General features: G+C 39.4%; 1 protein-coding gene across 2 annotated transcripts in view; it reads left to right on the plus strand.

Annotated features, from left to right (window-relative positions):
* The first annotated feature begins 2,022 nt into the window (after positions 1-2,022).
* The window catches only part of plpp1a (phospholipid phosphatase 1a), a 91,681-nt gene continuing 72,519 nt past the window's right edge, over positions 2,023-21,184 (plus strand). The window contains exon 1 of one of the 2 annotated variants that reach the window (XM_048527227.2): positions 2,023-3,048. In XM_048527227.2, coding sequence (XP_048383184.2) covers positions 2,991-3,048 — 58 coding nt within the window. In that variant the 5' untranslated portion in view covers positions 2,023-2,990. The remainder of the gene's footprint in view (positions 3,049-21,184) is intronic. The other variant, XM_048527232.2, reaches the window with a different exon arrangement.

A 21,184-nucleotide genomic window follows, 5' to 3' on the forward strand; every position in this document is an offset into this window, starting at 1 on the left:
GTCAAACACATAAATGGAAACATTTCTTCAGTACTTTTCATGATTCATTGACGTTTTCAGTACAGAAGTAATGTCAGAGCTGGAAGAGGGGTAGGCCATTCAGCCCCTTGAATCTGTACCACCATTTAATGAGCTCATGGCTGATCTGTGGCCTAAATCCACAATACCTGCCTTTGGCCCATATCCTTTAATACCTTTGCTTAACCAACATGTAGTTGTCTCAGTTTTAAAGCTAATAACTGATTTAGCATCAACTGCTTTTTATGGAAGAGAATTCCAAACATCTACCAGTTTCTGTGTGTAGAAGAGTTTCCTCACATTTCTTGTGAATGGCTTGGTCCTAAATCTAAGACTATGAAATCAGTTCTAGAATTTCCAACTAGTGAAAACAGTTTACCTTTATCTCACCTGTCATTTCCTGTTAATAATCTTGAAGACGTCATTTAGATCACCCTTTAATCCTCTAAATTCTAGAGAAAACAGGCTTAATTTGTATTATCTCTTCTGTACCATTATGCTCACAAAGATCTGACTAATCTCATTTTCCAGTTCTTGGTCCATAGCCCTGGAGAATAGGGCAATACAAGTGATTGCAATGGTGGACGCTAGGAAGTTGTTTCCGTTAGGTGGGGAGACTAGGACCCGTGGGCACAGCCTTAAAATTAGAGTAGGTAAATTTAAAACTGAAATGAGACGACATTTCTTCAGCCAGAGAGTGGTGGGCTTGTGGAATTCATTCCCACGGAGTGCAGTGGAGGCCGGGACGTTGGATGTCTTCAACGCAGAGATCGACAAATTCTTGATCTCACAAGGAATCAAGGGCTAGGGGGAGAGTGCAGGGAAGTGGAGTTGAAATGCCCATCAGCCATGATTTAAATGGCGCAGTGGACTTGATGGGCTGAATGGCCTTACTTCCACTCCTATGTCTTATGTCTTATGGTGTATTCTTAAATGTTACAAGTTCCTGACTTGACCATTCTTAACAGAAGTTCTAGACACTCACCCCCGGCTGAATGAGAAAGGCCTATTTCCACACTGTAGGGATTCTATGATTCTCTGTCCTTAGTCTTAAATCAACAATCAGTGTTATTTAATCAATACAATACTTTTGACTGTAGTCACTGCTGTAATGTGGGAAAAGGTGGCTGACAATTTCTGCAAAGCAAACTCTTATAACCAGCTTTGTGATTTCCAAATATTTGTTTTTGTAATATTGATCAAGGAATGAATTTTGTCCAGAGCACAAAGGAAAGTTCCTCACTTCAAAACAGTTCAACAAAATTTTTTCTTCTTTATTGAATCATGGGATAAGGGCGTCACTGGCTGGGGAGCATTTATTGTCCGTCCCTAATTGCCCAGAGGGCAGTCAGGAATCTGGAGTCACATGTAAGCCAGGCCAGGTAAGGATGGCAGTTTTCTTCCCTAAAGGGCATTAGTGATGTCAGATGAATTTTTCCTGACAACTGGCAATGCATTCACAGTCACCATTAGGCTTTTAATTCCAGATTTCTGTTATTGGGAGGATTCGAACCCAAATCCCCAGAATTATTTTGGTCTCTGGATTGACAGTCCAACAATAATATTACTGGGCCATTGCCTCCCCTTTTACACTAAACCTACCTAAACTTACACGAAGGCAGGGTCTGAGTCAGTTTAGTTTTTAATGTTCAACTCTTTAAACCCAAATTTTATGACTTACAGGTGCCATCTAGCAGAGATAAACTGTAGGAAATTAACTGAGCAGGAGGACTCTGATGCATGTCGATGTGAAGTTATTGGGTTTTTTTCATGTTGGAAATACCCAATGTCTGGCATTGAGCAAATGTTTCGTGTCATTTGACTTGTGAACCCTTGTCTCAATGATGTGGATTTAACTTTTGGACTATTCAGATCTCACATACATCACTGTACAATAGCGTGCGGTGTATTATTGCAAATACTGACGTGCAATTGAGGTGTTTTTTTTCCACGACAAGGTGTTGTTGCCAGGTAGTTAGGGCGTGGCTACGCCTTTCCATTGCTAACAGCGGCAGGGCGCAATCCGCGCCTTTGTGTTACTAACCTATAATTTGAACGACTGTCAATGCTGGGTAACAAGGTGGCCAACATAAATCTGCAGTCGGATATTTTGACTTAGGTTTGGGAGGACTGTAAATATGGCTTGTACAATGTCGCGGCCCAGCCAATGCAAAATAAATACCTTTTGTCCTCGTCTATCTATCTCACAAGCAATGTAAGTTGCTTCTGGAGGAAATATACGGCGGGGCGTTTTTGCTTTTAAACAGCCTCACGCAATGATGAATTGATTTTTCCATTGCGGCACTGAGAGGCTCGGCACTCCTCTTCTAGCTATGTGTCCTTCAACCAGACGGCCTGCCGGGGCTTGGGGTTGCCGCTGACGTGGTTTAGGGAGGCGTTTCTGTCGCGCGGCGGCGGCAGTAGCAGAACGCGCTCTATCCCGGCTCAGACTGGGCCGGGACGGCCCCGAACCCCTCGCTCAGCCTCTCATTGTGACAGTGACAGAGACACCAGCCGCATTGTGACAGGGCCGCCGCCGCTAGACAGCAGCTTCTCCGTCTCTGCTGCCCGATCGTCCCCCTCCCCGCGGCTGGGGGCTTGTTTAATTTAAGGGCGGGCAACAGGGTCGGAGTTGACTTTGCAGAACTGTCTGTCGCTGATCGTATATCTCAGCTTCGGGTGTCCTTATTCCCGGTACCCCCCCCCCCCCCCCGAGAAGCAGACATAGCTTGTGTCGGCCATTAGTCTTCCTTTCCCTGCAGACTGCACATTAAAATTTGTGCGGACAGCTGCCAAGCGTCCTTTTAAACCCGCATTCCCTCCTCCTCCCACACACACATGCACACACCCCAAAGCGAGATCGCACCGCAAACAAAACTAAGCAAATTTCAGAAGATTGCTTTCAGAAAGAGAAGTGTTTGTACAAAGTCTGCGACCGTCAGTTCCTTCCAGTACAAAGGCAGCGAAAGAAGATGTTTGACTGGCAGAGAATCCCTTTTGTTTGCTTGGATGTAATATGCCTCATACTGGGTAAGTATATTTGAATATCTGATTCTATATAATGTGTATTATTATTATTAAAGATTGTATTCACTTATTAAAGTCGCATGTATTTTTGTTTGTTCGTATGTTTGTACATTTGGGCGCAATTGCATTTGATTTTGTTTTGGTAAGGAACTGCTTTTACTTAGGATGTACATTTTCCCTGCTGTCTGGGTTCCTCGTGACGTGTTTTGCTTTTCCGAACTCTGTGAATACGATGGTAAAAGGAGACAAGATTCTGATTAAAAGGGGTATAACAGTCCGTGCTGGTTCCACCACTCGGCTTCACCAAAATCACATCATTTTAACACGGTACTAACGGAGAGCAAGTATTGCTGGATGAGTTTTTTTTGCTGTTCTGTGAATTGCTGCCGGCTCCATCACAAGGGGAACCGTCTGTTAATGTGATCCAGCGGTCGCCACAGCGGGTCGCTTTTCTTAGCCAGCCTGAAGCCGTTGACTTGAGCAGATTATTCTCCCTCTGCAGTTTTCGCCCGTCTCCTTCCCAGTTCCGTGGCTTCTCTTACCTCTTAGCTCCCAGCATAATTCAGTGTCAAAGGGAAAGACGCTAATTTGACAAAGAAGTTCCCTGATCATGCAAACGACAAAGGCTGCGAGAGGAGGACGATTAAATTTATTATGCAGTTGCCCCAAAATAGACTTAAATATATATATATAGGACCCATTCTGAGAAACAAGTAGGTTTCAAATTTTCAAATGCTAAACAAAGGATAAATTCATATTTTAAAGTTAGATATTGACATTGAACCAAAACAGTCATAAGTTTAGTAATATCATGGTTGTTCTTCAATCCGTGTAGAACAATTTTTTTACATACAGTAACCAGTTCACAAATGATTCAATGGACTTTGCTCTTTCAGGGGCAAAGAAAGATTTATATGAAACAAGACTGAACTTCACATATGGTAACATTTTTAGATACTTGGAAACAAGGCTGTCCAACCTGGTCATATCTCAACTTTCATCTCAAGATTTCCGAGGTGGACGCGGGGAGCAGGTCTTTAATAATTATTTTTAGAACGGTAATAATATAATGGTAAAGTTAACTTTAGTTCAGACACAATCATTTGGAAACACAAAAATAACGTTAATATAATGCTCATCGCGACCGCCAGACGCCTCAAAGGTAATTGCAGCCGTGTCAGTCACCTGAATTGTGTGGAAAGAGAAAGTCATTTCGAGCACCCACAATTATCACAAACTGCACGAAAGTACTGGCCAAATAATTTGTATTGTGTTAAGTTGATTGAGATAAATATTGGGTAAAATTTGTTAACAAAGCCCAAATTACATCAATAAAGCTAAAAGAAAATCAGTTTACAAAAAGTAGCAGTGCTTGTTCTGCGATAACAAGGTATAGAGCTGGATGAACACAGGAGGCCCAGCAGCATCTTAGGAGCAGGCGCCTGCGAGCTTCCTGTTATGACTTATTTTACACTGTCAGAAGTTAAAAGTGCAATCTGCTCTTCGAGAGCAGTGGAAAGGGATTCAACTCCAACACCCCAACATATTGACTAACTACAGCTTTCTCATTGCAGGATGCATCAGCTGGATGCTGTATTCTTCAACAGGTCATAATCATGGGACAGAAGGCAGCCTTTTGGCCCATCAAGCCTGTGCCAGCCCTCAATGGAGCAAATCACATTGTTCCATTCCCTCATTCGATCTTCATAGCCCTGCAAATTTTAAGTGTGTAATTTCAGTTTGAAATCAATGATCATCACCAGCACCTCCCTAAATTGGAGGTTTCTGATCATTGTCACCCAGATCACACAATGGTTACAGTATAGAAGGAGACCATTGATCCATCATAAATGTACTGGGTCTCGAAAACAGAAATTCACCTGGTGTCACTCCCTTGTTCTCTTTTGTATTTTTTCAGGTAGTGACTCACTTCCGTTAAATGCCTTGATTGAAGTTACCTCCACCGCACAACCAGGCAATGCATTCCAGATCCTAACTCACTTCATGAAAACATTTCTCTTCATGTCTCCATTACTTCTTTTGCCAATTATTTTCCAATTTGTGATTTCTTATTCTAAGACCTTCCATCACTGAGAATAGTCTGCCCAGATCCCTTGTGATTTTTGAATACCTCTATGGAATCTCCTGTCAAACTTTTCTTCAAGAAAAACAAAGTCCTGAGTACATAACTGTAGTTCCTCTTCTATGGAACCAGTTTCAAGAATCCTTTCTTTACTGTCTCCATTGCATTTATGTGCTTCCTAAACAATGGTATACAGGACTGAATATAATATTCCAGTTAAGGACGAACCGGCGTTTCATATAAGTTTAACACAATTTTCTTGCTTTTACAATCCATTTTCCAATCCATTTAACTGGGATTTTGTATGCTTTATTAACTGTCCTCTTATCCTATTCTGCCAGCTTTAGTGACTAGTGCACACATACATTTCTCTGCACCTATATCCCATTCAGAATACTAACCTTTATATTATATTGTGTCTTCCCACTCTTCCTGATGAAAATAAAGCACTTTACAGTTTTCTGATTGTCCTCAAGCATACATTTTGTTCTTAATTTAATCTCTATGTCTTTCATAATCCAGGAAGCTCTAGATTTGTTTGCCTTTTCTTCCCCACCCCCAGGAATATTTTCTCTTCAAATGCAGCCCATTGTTCAGTTACTATGTCTCCTGCCAACATTGGGATTCCAGGTTGATTAGGTAGGATCCATTCTGGAGTGTGGGAGATTGAGGGGTGACCTTATGGAGCTTTCTAAAATCATGAGAGGCATCGATATGATGAATAGCAAAAGTCCTTTCTCCAGACTAGGAGAGGTCAAAACTGGAGGGCACAGGGTTACGGTGAGAGGAGAAATATTTAAAAGGGACCTGAGCAGCAATATTTTCACACAGAGAGTCGTGCATGTATGGAATGAACTGCCAGAGGAACTGGTAGAGGTGGGTGCAGTTACAACATTTAAAAGACATTGGCAGGTACATGAATGGGAAAGATTTAGAGAGATATGGGCCAAATGCAGGCAATTGGGACTAATTAAGTTTTGGAACCATAGTTGGCATGGACATGTTGGACCAAAGGGTCTGTTTCTGTGCTATATGAATCTGTGACTATGACTGTATAAAGAAAGCAGCAAAGATAGCTGGTGATAAAGCTTCAGCGTTTCTTCAGATTTCACTCTGATGAGATACTTAATGAGTTGTAGCTGTGAGGTTCAGTTCGGTTCTGGAGGAAATAAATAAGACTGTTCTTTTGCCAGACTAATAAAAATTAAAAGTGGCATACTTGAAAACTTCAGTATGGTGAAAAAAGAGATATGATATTGAAGCTTTTCATCTTGTACTCATCAGAACAGATGCTAGAAACGCTAAATTTCAAAGACTATAACAAGTTAGATCGAATGAGAAGTGGATGCTGGTGGTTGGCAAATCAATGCTGCATACTAAATGTGTTGCACCAGGGAACTATCTTCTCCTCTGCTTTTATTTAGTGTCAAAAAGACAGTTCCTTAATGTGTGCTTTTCTTCCTGTCTATGAATACATATAGCATTCAGCAAGTGTAAGTTGAGCCATATGGCAAAAATGACTGATAACCTCAAATTGGTTGTTGTGGAAGCAAGGTCATGGGGGACATTTAAGAGACTGCTGGACATGCATATGGTCACACAAATTTGAGGGTGCATACATGAGGATCAATGGTCGGCACAACATCGTGGGCTGAAGGGCCTGTTCTGTGCTGTACTGTTCTATGTTCTATGTTCTATGTATGGGTAATATACCTGGCACCACACTGTACTGAAATTCATACATACATTACACATCTGTGTGGTAGGTAGAACCTTTGTTCGACTTAATAGTGTAAGCGAGCATATATTTTTCTTCTTTGGGACTAAAAACCAAAATGGGGACTGTTACTTAGCTGAAGTAACAGGAATATTTTGCAACTTGTGAAAGATTAAATGCTTCACATTTTCATCTGGGCAGTGTTGCTCTTTGAGGCAGTGAGGGAGATATTTTGAGTGGCGTCAAGAATATTTGTATCAAGGGAATTCTGTCTAATAACAGCCTTCCCATTGGTTGAGCTGCAGTTTGTTACAAAACCGTAAGAGCAGGAACAGCCAGAGACGCCTGGAGCTTGTGAAATGTGAACATCCCTCTCTCCCTCACTCCCTCACTCTCATTCTCCATGAGTGGAAAAAAGAAAAAGCAAGAAAGCTTAAAAGAAGGAATTCTAGCAAGGAAAGACCTTTCAAAGATCCTGGGCTGGATTTTAATGGTGGCAATTGGGGTTTGGAGAATCATTTAGAACCTACATTGCTTCTTTGACGTTACTCAGCAAGTGCTGTCCAACTACGAAATTACAACTAATGTTAGACATTTTGTTCTGAGTTTTGTAAGCACAGGCTATCAAAGTGAAAAACAACCATCACTTTAAAAACATTGTATGCATCATTGTTGAAATCACAAAGAATCATCAAAGACAATTTCACCCATCCTTGAAATCTAGACTGTTGATTCACAGAGTTTCCTTCCCTATTGTTTATTTTTCACTCATAACATATGTCAAATCGTCTATCTTCTGTCTGTCTTGACTATGAATGAGTGTCTAGATATTTTGGGCGTTTTAAAGGGAATAGTTTATGTCACATTGTCATGGATAAAGATTTCTTTCTTTTCTGTGCCATTTGTTAAAAGTTGTATGGTATATATGAATAGAGTTATTTTCTATTAATGACAAAATCTGATGTGAACTGCTTTGGTCCTGAATACTAGTCAGTCAGCAAATTGGTTATTTTGGGTGCCTAATTGGGTCTTTATAAATTTTGTGATGGCTTATGGAACAGTGGGGCATGATAATTACTAATCACCTCTCAGTTAAGTTGTAATAACAGAAGCATCCTGTTAGTAAAAAGTAGCTTTGATGAGCTTGTTTGGTATCAAACTTGCATGGCAAGCAAACAGTTTGGACCGTATTAATGAGTTTGGCCAGTCTTATAACACATGACATATTGACCAAAGAAAGTAGGTTTGTGGAAGACAGTGGGAGAGAACCCAATTGTGGTGTTTCTCAGCTAGTAACACTGATAATATTACTGAATACTTACTTTGACTCTTCACAATGGGCAGAGTCCTGATTGTACTCAAACAGCCTGTGCTTACAAATCTGATAACATAATGTCCGACATTAGTTGTAATTCAGTGATTAGAAAGCACTTGCTGAGTTACCCCGCAGAAACGACATGGGTTTTCAATGGTTCTCCAAGCAGTGGTTGAGGATACCTCCATCCCCCAATTGCCACCATTAAAATCCAGCCCAATATTTTGATAAAATCTCTTGGAACAAAAAGTCATACTTTTAGGAATAGGGGTTAACAGATTTAAAGTAGAGATGAGGAGAAATTACTTCTCTCTGAATCTGTGGAATTTAAGTATCTCAGAATGTGGTGTATGTTAGTAAATTTAAGGAGGGTAGATTTTTATTAGTAGTTGGTTGAAAGGTTATGAATAGTGGGGATGAAAGTGGAGTTGACACCAAAATGAGATCATCCACGACTGTATTCAGATGGCAGAGCAGGCTGAAAGAATTGAATTACCTACACCTGCTTCTGGTTCTTATGTTCTTACTCTTATGGGCCCCTGGGGTTACAGGACTAGCTTGTGTAATCTTTCTATTAAATGTAATCTTTGACACCCAGATGTCATTCTAGTAAATCTGTATTGTACTTCCTCAAAGCCAATGTGTCCTTCCTTCATGACGATATCTGGAACTGCTCACATAACCCATTTGTGTTCATGTATAGCTGTAGTATGATTTGTACTCATTACGTTTTAGGTCTGTATAGGGGAAGGACCAAATCTAATTAGCCATTTTTTTGATTATTGACTGTACGTGTTAATGATATTTTAATTATGTATGGTTTAATTGAACATGATCATCACTGACCTTAGATATCTTTGAACCTCAACCATTTCTGGCTTTTCTGAAAATAGAAAGTACTGTTTTTGGAAAGCACTCTGATCTATCCTTTTTAGGTCAAAACTGGTTGTCATCACATTTTGCCTTGCTTAAATTCCATTTGCCATAATTTTGCTTTTTCATTTAACCTGTTATACCTTCTTATAATTTTATGCTTCCAACAACACTATTTATAGTGCTATTTCTATTTGCATCATCAGGTAATTTGGATATGTGGCAGTTTATCCTTTCATCGATGCTGTTTATGAATACGGTGAATATTTACACAGATTTCTTTGCTGCACTCACTAATTATCCTATCAATAGGGTTATCGATACATTATCTGTACACTCTGCCACCTGCCACTTTCCTAACCCTAGGTCAATAATTTTCCGTCAATCTCATCAGTTTCACCTGTAGCTAATGATGTGTTATTTTGGATTTAGTTAATTTCTGGAAGTCCACATAAACAATATGTGTATCTGTTCACTTCTTTAGTCTGCTTCTGCTGTTTGTAGCTGCTTCTATTGTACAATCTGCCGTCATGGCATGCCACAGTTGTCTACATTGTGCCAACCTGTCACATCCACTCTAGCTTGTTTGCAACTGCTCTGTGACATCAGTCATCCAGCTACACCCAGATGAACCCATCTTCCTGCAGCCTTTTGCTGGCCAGAAAAGATCTCTGTAGTAATGCAGTCTGACAAAGTGGCCAAAGTAGCGACGTTTTCTTTTCTGGATGTTACTTTGTATCATATGTTTTGCTCGTGCAGTCGCAATCTATCTTTTCATTTGTCCCTATGGCCTGTATATAGAATTTTTATCTCACTATCCACAATTCAAATGCTTCTACTTTCTTCCACAGATCTTTACTTATTGATCAGGTTTCCAAAGCATACAGGAAAGAAAACAGACTGTAGCATCTCATGAATTTTTATCTTGTCACCTATTCAAATAATTAAATCAGTCCTCATCAGGCATGTCATAATCAGTTTGCATTTGCATTTGTTATCTCTAATCAGCTGAAGATGTTCAAATGCTCCATCCTTGATTATAGACTCTGAGTATTTAACTGACAACAGATGTTGGGCTCACTAGTGTGTAATTTCTTGACTTTTTTTTCTCTCATTTCAAACATCTGACATACAATTTTCTCAATTCCGGAACTATTCATTTTGATTGGTATTCAAAATAATACTGCACTAGTTTTAGTTTTATTTTACACTAGTAAGAAACTTTGAATGTTGCACCATTATATTTAGCATACATAAGATGTATGAAGGTTCACTCGTTTTTATTTATTTCCGAGTGTTCAGTTATGTTTAACTATTAGATATTATCCAGGGATTTAGTTGTATTCATGAAAATGAGCAAAGTAAACTATGGCTGTTGGGTTAGGAAATGTATGTTTGTAGCTCTGGAAATAAATGATAATGAAGAGCGTAAAGATTAAGATCCAGTACATTCATGATTGCCTGCGCCAAGTAGCCATTACATGTGGTTGCACTGCACTATATATGGCCAAATATAGTTGAAGCATGAAAGGGATGGACAGAAGGCTAGAGACCAATGTTCATGGTCTTAGAGTTGACTTTTGGAAGAATAAATTCCAAAATAGCTTTTGTTTAAATTTTAGTTTTAAATTTTGGCTGCATGTTTTGAGATTAGAACTTAATCAGATTATGATGGATGTAGTAGATTTGTATGCAGATGCTCACAACCCTCTCTTTGCCATGCAATATGAATCAGATAGTATTGAAATAAAACATTTGCACAAAAGCTCTTGCAACAGTGTTACCAGAAAATTCTGACTAAATATTGAGATTTTACACCAATTCTACTCTTGGCAACTTGTGCCTGGATTTTTGAAAATCCCAACCACCTTTGTCAGAAAGGAAAAATGTATATCAAACAAACTACCATCAATACAAGCAACTGAGTTCTGAGGAAAGCCTGGAACATGAATAAAGACAGACTTGGAAGCAATAGAATAATAGGACTGGATTTAACATACACTGACCAATGGGATGTAGGCAGGGAATACTTAAATTCCAATGGGCCCATACCTTCTTCCTACCTGCCCACCCCAATTTTACCAGCTTGTTGGCTGCCAATCTGGATCCAAACCAGCTGGAAAGACAGAAAGCAAGACCCCTTTCTTTGTGGATAGAGTTTATTAGCTACACAGTCTTATAGCACCTACCACATGCAGTTTCACTGTTCCTCCTTATAACTACAAAGTCAATTAAGTAATCAATTCACCCCAATCATCTGTTTGTCTACTTGCTATATTAACAGACTTCCCTCTGGTCTTTAACTAATATGTTTTCAAAACACGCAATCAATCCTTGAGACCAATGAATGGAAATTAAACATAATTTCTGCCATATTCAATTTCTTTCCTAATATGGCAACAGATTGCTAACAGTTTTTAGCATAATCCTCTTCCTTTCATTAAACATAAAAAAACCTTTAATCAGAAAGCAATACAAGCAAAAATTGATTGATTTTGATTTCATGTTCTTATAACTTCTTATAGTATTCCTCTCTGAGGATATCAGTCCCTATCATCCTCAAGGAATGCACCCTAACAAAGTAACTGTTTCCCCGTTGTTAACTATTACCGGTCTTTCTGCCCTTCACTTTTGTAATATATAGCGTCACTTGGATTACAACTTATTCCTGATAACGTTTGCTCACAACCCTCTGTTTGCCATGCAATATGAATCAGATAGTATTGAAATAAAACACTGAACTTCCTCTGAAAGACAATTGTGCAGAGCATTCAGGTACTCAGAAAAAATTGAGTTAATTATGGCCCCTTTTGAACCAGGGAATGGTCACTCCTTATTGAAGGAATTTTTGGATTTCTTCAAAATGTCACTTCATTTAGACTGTAACCTTCAAACATTTTGGATGAGTTCTTTGCAGGGATTTGCCATGCCATGGCAGATGTTAATTTACAATTTGGTTGGTCCACTATAGTTTTCTGGAGCATCTCACTTCTACCAGTGGTCTCTTTAACATACTTCATTACTACAGGGATTTTCTACTGCAGTTGTAATGACCACGGTTTCGACAGATCCCTAGTTTCATTATTGGCAAGATTCCAGGGCTCCCAAGTGGAAAATGAGATCCTGCAGCCTTCAGGATGGTCTTTGGGCCTGAGTATCTTCTCCTATGTCCTTCCCCACCTCCAGGACTTGTCATCACATGAGCTGCTACCACAACCAACCCATTGTCAGCTACTAACGATACCTGTTCATTCTCTCAGGCTAACCATTACCCATTCCTTTGTCTACCCAACTGTTTTTCTCTCTCTCTCTGGGCTCCATGTCCACCAATCAGTTACTTCTTCCCTTCCCCCGCTCCTTCTTTAGCATAGGTACCAACCTTTCCCTAGCAATTGATGGTTCTGTAGAGGGGTCACTGGACCCAAAGTGTTAATTCTGCTTTCTCTTTTATTAGATGCCGAGTTTCCGCATCAATTTCTGTTTTTGTTTCAGATTTGCAGCATCCAAAGTTCTTTGGTTAATTAAAAACCCAGTTCCCTCTGCTGGATCAGCATCACTTGCCTCTCCTCCCAAATTTTCTGTGCCATGTGTGTTTTCAAAATCCTTGTTATTTGATTTAGGAAAATTCATTCCGTAATGAAGTTTCAAAATGCATCTAAAACACCCATTGACCATTTCCAGGGTTGACTCTTCTGTTTCAGTTTCCTGTTGTCTGTTGTAATTGCTGGATGTATTTCTATCACGTTCCTTTTAATTACGGTATTGGCGCTTTCAGCCTGTATTTGAGCCAACTTACATTGCTGTTGTGATGATCCTCCTTTCTTTATATTACTGCTGTATGAGCCATGAAGGCCTCCCTGGAATGTTTTAAAAGCTTTTGATATTTGTTCCAAGACACATTTCTTTCTGGAGTCCAGCTCCAGTTATCAATAGGAGCCGAATCATGTTTTGACACCTTAGCACAGCCCAACAGTTTAAAAACGATTACTGAATTAGGAATCTCCAAATAGAAATTTTGCAATATTGTCTGTTAAATTTCATTAAATATTCTTCTACAGAATATCCACCTTGCTTTCTAAACTTATCAAAATCTGACTATGCCTCCAATGGATTTAATAGGTCATCTTTCTTGTTTCAGAGTTTCTCCAAAGATTTTAATAGAATTTCCAAAAATTCCTCAGTATCCAATTGTTGTATCTCTAGTTTTGAGAATATTTTACCCATAATCTTGTAGCTGATGCAGACCAACAATATTAAGGCATAAAGGAGCTTCATTGGACTGGTGTGTGAAAGGAGCTACTGTTCCTGCTTTGTATCAATCAAGTAAATCAATTGTTCTTTTAACATTGTATTAACATAAAGGGATGGGGTGGGTGCTCCCTAAAATTTCTTAGTTGGAAGCATTGGGACTGCCAAATCCTGTTAAATTTAAGTATAGATTCATTGCTGCAGAGAAGAAGGCCACTTAGCCCATCATTTCCATGCTAGGCTCTTTTGGCGCAAACTAATTGGTCCAATTTAACAACAGAACCACTCAAGGTACTGATGTATTAATTGAAAGAAAGGTCATATTTGGATAAAAATGAAGTACTGAAACCAATCTATTTTAATCCATGATGGCTGCTGTTCATGGACAGAAGCTGTTAATAGTTTCATATACCTGTATGGAATAAGAGCATTTAGCAAAAACTCAGACAAAAAGAGAACAGTGTGCAGTTTAGTTTTTCAGTTTGAGCTGTAACGTGGGAATGTAATTTAACAGAAAAAAATACATTTGAATTTGTGTTTTATTTGTAAGTGTTTAAGGCTGATGATTTTTATCAAACCTGACAGGAAGACAGGGGCTGACAGTATCGCTAGGAATGAGCATAGTCTTTAAATGCATGGCATCTTGTTGCTAATTTGTTTTGGGAGCAGGCAGGAAATCCTCACATTTATGTTCGGTAAACATTCATTTCCCAAAAATTTCACATTGTGTTTTATTTTTCCTCAACGGAATGTCTTAAAACCCTACTCCCTAGTTACTTACAACAAAATTGAAGCCTATGGGATTAAAGGGCCAGTGGCAGCATAGATACCATACTGGCTCAAGCCACAATGCTGAGGGTGATTGTTTTATCAGACCAAAGAACAGTATAAATTTGGTATCCTTCAATGCTTGGTATTAAGGCTGCTGCTGGTTTTGATCTATGTTAATGACTGGATCATCAGTATAAAAGGAAAATGTCCAACGTTTGCAGAACAGACAAAGGTTAGGATATGGTTAACAATGAAGAGGGTAATGGCAGACTTCTCTAGAATGGGACTGGTGAAATGAGCAGACATATGGCAAACTAAATTTAATGCAAAAAACTGAAAAATGATGCAAGTTAGATGTTAAAAACCTGTACATCTTTAAAGGGTCCTCAGAAACAAGGAAACCTAGGAGTGGTTCATCACAAATATTTAGACATAAAGGGACATATTTCCCCCTCCCCCATTTCTGAAGAAGGGTCCAGATGTGAAACATCAACTTTCCTGCTCCTCTGATGCTGCCTGGCCTGCTGTGTTCCTCCAGCTCCATACTGTGTTATCTCTGATTCCAGGATTGGCAGTTCTTACTATCTCTGAGTGAGTTATAAGGATGCCCACCTTGAAGGAGTTAACCTCCTCCCTTCGAAAAGACCTCAGTGGATCTCTCTCCCACTGCAACCCTCTGGTATTCTCTTCGGCCCTGAAACTTCTTGCATCCCATGACCAACCCTCCCTCTCTTCCCCGCCTCCTTGACCTGACACAATCTGTCCATCTTCTCTCCCACCTAGCCGCTCCTCCCACCTCACTGACTAATCTCCACCACTGCCTAGCTGCTTTCTCCAGCCTCACCCCTCCTCTCTGTATTTAGTTCCGAGCTCCCTTCTCCCTCCCCCATTTCTGAACAAGGGTCCCGACCTGAAATGTCAACTTTCCTGCTCCTCTGGTGCTGCCTGACCTGCTGTGTTCTTCCAGCTCCACACTGTTTTATCTTTGACTCCAGCATCGGCACTTCGTACTATCTCTCATTTACAAGCCTGTTCATATTAAAAACCAAGCATGTAGAATCCTGCGCTTTGCAAAATTAGGCACAGAGTGAAAAAGCAGGAAAGTTAAACTAATCTTCCATAAATGATTGATGGCTTCAGGTGTAGAGCATTGTGTCAAATTCCGGGTGCCAGAGTTTGGTAAGTGCCTGAAAGAGGGTGCAGAGAAGATTTTGCTGGAATAGGATTTGGGATAAAGAACTTCAGTTAAGTGAAGAAACTGATGAAGAATCTAGGATTGTTCTTGAAAGAGAAGACAGGTGAATGGGAGACAAAAATAATTCAATATTTATAGAAAATATTTTGATATACTGGGAGAAACTGTTTCCAGGAGTGAGAGATTTGATAACCAGAGGCCAATAATACAATAAAATTGGAGAAAGAAGCAGAGATGAGGAAAAATAATATTGACAAAGTGATAGCGAGTTTTGAGAAGATTTGTAGCTCAGGTTGAGGTTCTGGAGGTGAGTTTGCTCGCTGAGCTGGAAGGTTCGTTTTCAGACGTTTCGTCACCGTACTAGGTAACATCAGCAGTGAGCCTCCGACGAAGCGGGTCATAACACCAGCGCTTTGTTGGAGGCTCACTGATGATGTTACCTAGTATGGTGACGAAACGTCTGAAAACGAACCTTAGAGCTCAGCGAGCAAACTCGCATCCATTGACAAAGTGAGTTGTTATTGGCCTAGAATGAACTCCCTTAAATAGTAGTGATAACAGATCCAATAGTTGCAGTACAAGTAAAGCCAGCGTAACACAGGGAAAGGCAGAGAGCTGCTTACAAGACTATAGTGAAAGAGTACAGGAATGCAAATAAATGGATATTCCCATTGAACAATCAACACAGGCAAGGTGAGCTGTATTATCATCTTCTGTGCTCAATTATGCCATTTTTCAACATTTGTAGTTAATTTTACATTTTGGTGGAGGCTTCACTTTTCATTTATCTTAAAAGTCTTTAGTCAGTGATCTCTGTGTAGCAGTTGAGTTGAATTTGGTACATGCAGAATTGCATGCAAATTTGACACAACATACTGAATAACGTATTGTTTTGTTTTGTGATAAAGTCAAATAAAGTCACAGGTATAGAGTCATATAGCACGAAAAGAGACTCTTAGGTCCAAGCAATCCATGCCAAACATAATCCCAAACTAAACTAGTCCCACCTGCCTGCCCCTGGTTCATGTCCCTCCAAAACTTCCCTATTCATGTATACATCCGAATATCCAGTTTTTAAAGAACTGTAAATGAGAGCTAACTGCCAACAATCTGGCACACAAACACAGCTTTGACCTGGCTGTGAAAATTAGTACCTAAAATGGGTGGCAGTACAGATGAATATGATCTAGCTAGTGACACCCTTATGCTGCATATGATTTGAGAAGAAGTGGGTTCCCTAATGGATTGGTTCCTTTGGACCAAACTGCTGTTTGGATACTCTAGCTCCAAATGTAGAAGTAATCCACTCTGAATCTGTGACTACTTTTCTTCAGCGTTTAAGAGAATTGTGTGCTATCTAATGCTGGATCCCATTTGAGTGAAATAAACAAATTATGTTTGTGACTGCTGCACAATCTTTGCATTCATGAGCACACTTCCTCAGGATTGGGAACTAATACTGTTCCACTGGAAAAGCTAACAAAGGTAACCATGCTTTGCTCAATTGGTCCCTAAGCCAGTTGAAATACATGTGATACCACTATTTTCTTCTTTTTCAGCACAATCGTAATGCAAGGAGAGGCTGGCGGCTGTTGGCTGGGAGCTGTCTTCTACTCTTGTCTCCACAAGCCATTGCTCTGATCACAGAGATATAGCTTTGTTTAGAAGTGCATGAGCAGCAAATCCCGCCTGGGCTTCAGCACATTGTAGTACGAGTCTGGCCTATCTGTGCTTGGAGACAGCTTATGCCTAAATATGGTGGAAAAATGCAAAACACTCTTTAATCAAGAGCAGATGGCCAGACCCAAGCAAAGTTGGCTTTGGCAGCAGATATTACATGGGCACTCACTGATCTATATAAACAGCAGAGTGCAAAGGGACCTGTAACATACAGAGTTATTTGTGAAACTGATAAGGGAGAGCATCCCCACTTTCCCCTACACTCCACATAACTAATAACACTTCCTAAAGAATTTTGACTGTTTCCAGAAAGTACTTGACAAGATAAATGTTTAAGTCTATTTTATCATCAAGCTGTCTTTATTCATTAGAACATATCACATATAAAGCTTTAACAAATCAGCAAAGTAAACAGTTCTTGATCTGAGTCAAAAAAATTATAATATTTCAAAGTAAACAATTTTTTGTGTTCTACTTCTCATCGATGTGCACATAATTAAACTTGTGTCTCTTTTGTTATCTGTCACTCTTCTCACCTGTCGGCTTTCTGGTGTAGCTTGTTCACATTTTCTCTTCCCTCCATTGGTCACACTCTGGTTTCCTTTCTGTACCTATTACTTCTTGCTTCTTCTTACTGTAAATTGTATTTCTCTGTCTTCCTTTTTTACAGAAGCCTTCAGCACAGAAAATGATTCAACTCATTGTAACGTAATTGACTCTTCAAAAGGGACACAGTTAATTCCACTCCTGTATTCTTTAATTATAGGCTCATAAACCACTCTTAACCTCTCCCTGCATCATAATTCTGGCCTAAAAGAGACAGCCACCTTTTACTGCCATTGACTGTATTGCAATTGGCAGCAGACCCATCTCCAAATGAGTAAATGACTGTATCTACGAAATGAGAATTGGCTCCCAATTTCAAGTATATGTTCAGTTCTCTATTGCAAGTTGTTAGACTAAAGTCTATTTAGTTTAAATAAAGTTTATTTAGATTTCACATCAGATGAAAAGCCGTTAAAATCAGATAAAATTAAATCAACCAATTATTAACAAAGAATACAACAAAAACTAGTTGCTGGAGTGACTCAGCAGGTCTGACAGTGTCTGTGGGGAGTGAAACACAGTTAACATTTCGAGTCCAGTGACCCTTCTTCAGAAGGGTTTCTTTGGAATATATGAACAGAACGATTAGACCTAATAACTTTAAGCGATATCTGCCTGCAAATTGGATGCTTATAGAATCTAAAAACATCAAGAGATAGAAGAGTTAAGAAAGGACATAAAGTGGCAATATTGACTCTAGGCAACATTGATGTAGATGGGGAAGAGCTACCTTTAGAGTTGGATACCAAGTTGGATGCACTGAGCTGGGAAGTTTCCTAACTCTGACTACCCACCTCCAACATGTAAGTCTTGTCTGATAACTCAACTTAGTTCTGCCACTCAACTTTGCAATATGCTGGGTATGGAAAATAGCTTCTCCTGGATCACATCGAACAAAATTCCCTTAGAAATGAACAGCAGTGAAAATTATTTCATAACCTCCAAACTGTAAGAATATACGTACTCAGAAACCTGAGGACCAATCCAAAGATCTTCTGTTCACTTGGAAATTTTGGCCTTGAGACGTCAATGCACCACATGTGTACACAAGGCTGACCACACGGATAATTGCTCACCTGAAATAAGTTTGGGGCAATACCCCAGCATAAAGTATGTGCTCACATACTTCAGCTGCATATTTGTGTTGTTCACCAATTGGCACTGTACATCTCGCAAATTGCAGCTGTTAAATCACTGAGCCAAAGCACTACTGCACAGTGGTAATTACACCAGAATCAGTTACCTGTAACATAAAGTCACAATTCCTGTCACTACAGCTAGACCATTTATACTGCAACTGGAGTAATTACAAAGTTGACTGTATAGATTTGATTTAATAGATTTGAAATTCTGTGGGTATTTTCCCAATCTCTCACCTACCATACACTTTTCTAATAGAGACACTAATACATTTCTGGGTTGTTCATTGGCTGCAAGGAGCTCTTCGGTGCAATCTATATTTAATGAAGCACTTTTCATAAGGAATTGTGCCTTTAGAAATGTCGTCACAATGGGCAATGTAAAAATATGGGAGCCAATTACTTGCAAGCAACAATTATTTGGATTTCAAAATGCCATAACGCAGCTTCTGAGAAATAAAACATAAACAGTATGATTGCAAGTGTGTAGGAAGATGTAGGAGACATAACTGAAAAATTGGTTGAAAGGATGGGCTTTTAAATTTTGAAGGTTGAGTGAAATAGCACGATGGTGGATTTTGAGAGGGAAGATCAAAGAGGAGTGTTGAGACAGTTGAAAGCTCTATTACAGCTGTTGGACATGAGAGGGACAGACAAGAGTCCATACTTAGAGCTGGGAGAAACCTAACAGTAGCGAGATTAGAGAGGTAATTCTTTAATTTTCTCTGATTTTAGTTGGAGAAATTAAGTCATCCATGACTTTCTAAGAACACGCAGTTGGTGGTGTGTCCAAGAATGTCATGGAAAGACAAAAAGCTTACGAAATGAAACTAGACATTGTAATCATATGTATGAAAAACGAAGATATAGATGACGAAGTAAAATATGGTGGATCATTGGGGCCCCCAGAATTGAATGTTTGGAATAGGACGAAAAGTTACTGTTCGAGCTGTGCTAGGTACAGTGGGGCATGGTGTCGAATTTTTCATACAGTAATCTTTCTTGTGTGAATGGCTCACTACCACATTGGGTGGTGTATTTATTCAAAAACCTGTCTGAGAACTTTTTCAATCTTTTCTTTCCTTGTGGATTGAGGCCTCCCCCCAATAACCACACTAATTTTGGTAGTCCCATTTTCCTGTATCTGCTGATTGTTTCACACATTAACTCATAGTCTGTGAAAAACACCTCCAAATTGATTGTTTTCAGTCTTTGCTAATGCATCATTCATGTAAATACCAGTGGCACCTGGACTCAAGAAATCCCCAATTTTTAATGCTCTTATAAAAACAATACTAATAATTGAACTAATAACTGAGTCAGAATGGAGTTCTGAGAAAGGGTCTCAAGACCTGAAACGTTAACTCTGATTTTTATCTACAAATGCTGCAAGACCTGCTGAGATTTTCTAGCAATTTTGGTTTTTGTTTGTGACTAATAATTGAACAGTTTGACAGTAAATTTTGCTCGGTTCTGTCACGGACTTTTCGGTCACTTACTCTAACATTAAGGAGCTAATGTTCCATATGATAGGAACAATGTTGTTAAACATGAAAGGGTGCAGAAAAGATTTACATGGACGTTGTGGGGTGGAGGGTTTGATTTATAGTGATGGGCTGAATAGGCTGGGGCTTTATTCCCTGGAGTGTTGGAGGTTGAGGGGTGATCTTATAAAGGTTTATAAAATCATCAGGGTGAACAGCCAAGTCTTTTTCCCAGGGTTGGAGAGTCCAAAACTAGAGGGCATAAGTTTAAGGTGACAGAGGAAAGATTTAAAAGGGACCTGAGGGGTAACTTTTTCACTCAGAGGATGGTATGTGAATTGAATGAATAAGTATGAATACCAGAGGATGTAGTGGAGGCAGGTACAATTAAAATATTTGAAAAGCATCTGGATGGGTATATGAATAGGAGGGGCTTAGAGGAATATGGGCCAAATGCTGACAAATGAGACTAGATCAGTTTAGGTTATTGTGGTTGGTGCGGATGAGTTGAAATGAGTCTGTTTCTGTGCTGTGTGACTGTGTGACTCCATGTTTTGAATAATTCTAGGAGAGCACTAGATAAATAGTACTTGGGCCATTGTTTTCAAATTATGCATGTTGGTATTGTATTTGCACATTGGAACTGATAGGGGATGTCCATGCAAAATATAAAGAATTATCAAGTGCATTATTTTTTTCTGGAATTTTATTTCTATTCTAGTGGGATTCTAGAATACTGTGGTTGAAGTTATTTATGTTTGTAATCACTATTAAATATCCTAATGGGGTAAGGACATGGACCATTTCTTCTTGGAGATATATATTCCCCTTTATATGACCTAAGTCTTCCCTGTCGCTTGCCAGTCCAAATCTGCATGTTGATCAGATCCTTGTATCGGCTGCTTTGGCTATGCTGTTATCAGAAGAATTGTGAGCAATTTTACAGTTCTCACAATCATTCATGCTTCCCCCTTTATGACACAGTGAATGCCTTTGATAACACAAAAAAATGCATTGATGAAGCAACT

The sequence above is a fragment of the Stegostoma tigrinum genome, chromosome 1 (assembly GCF_030684315.1).
Source record: "Stegostoma tigrinum isolate sSteTig4 chromosome 1, sSteTig4.hap1, whole genome shotgun sequence".
Classification (NCBI taxonomy): Eukaryota; Metazoa; Chordata; class Chondrichthyes; order Orectolobiformes; family Stegostomatidae; genus Stegostoma; species Stegostoma tigrinum.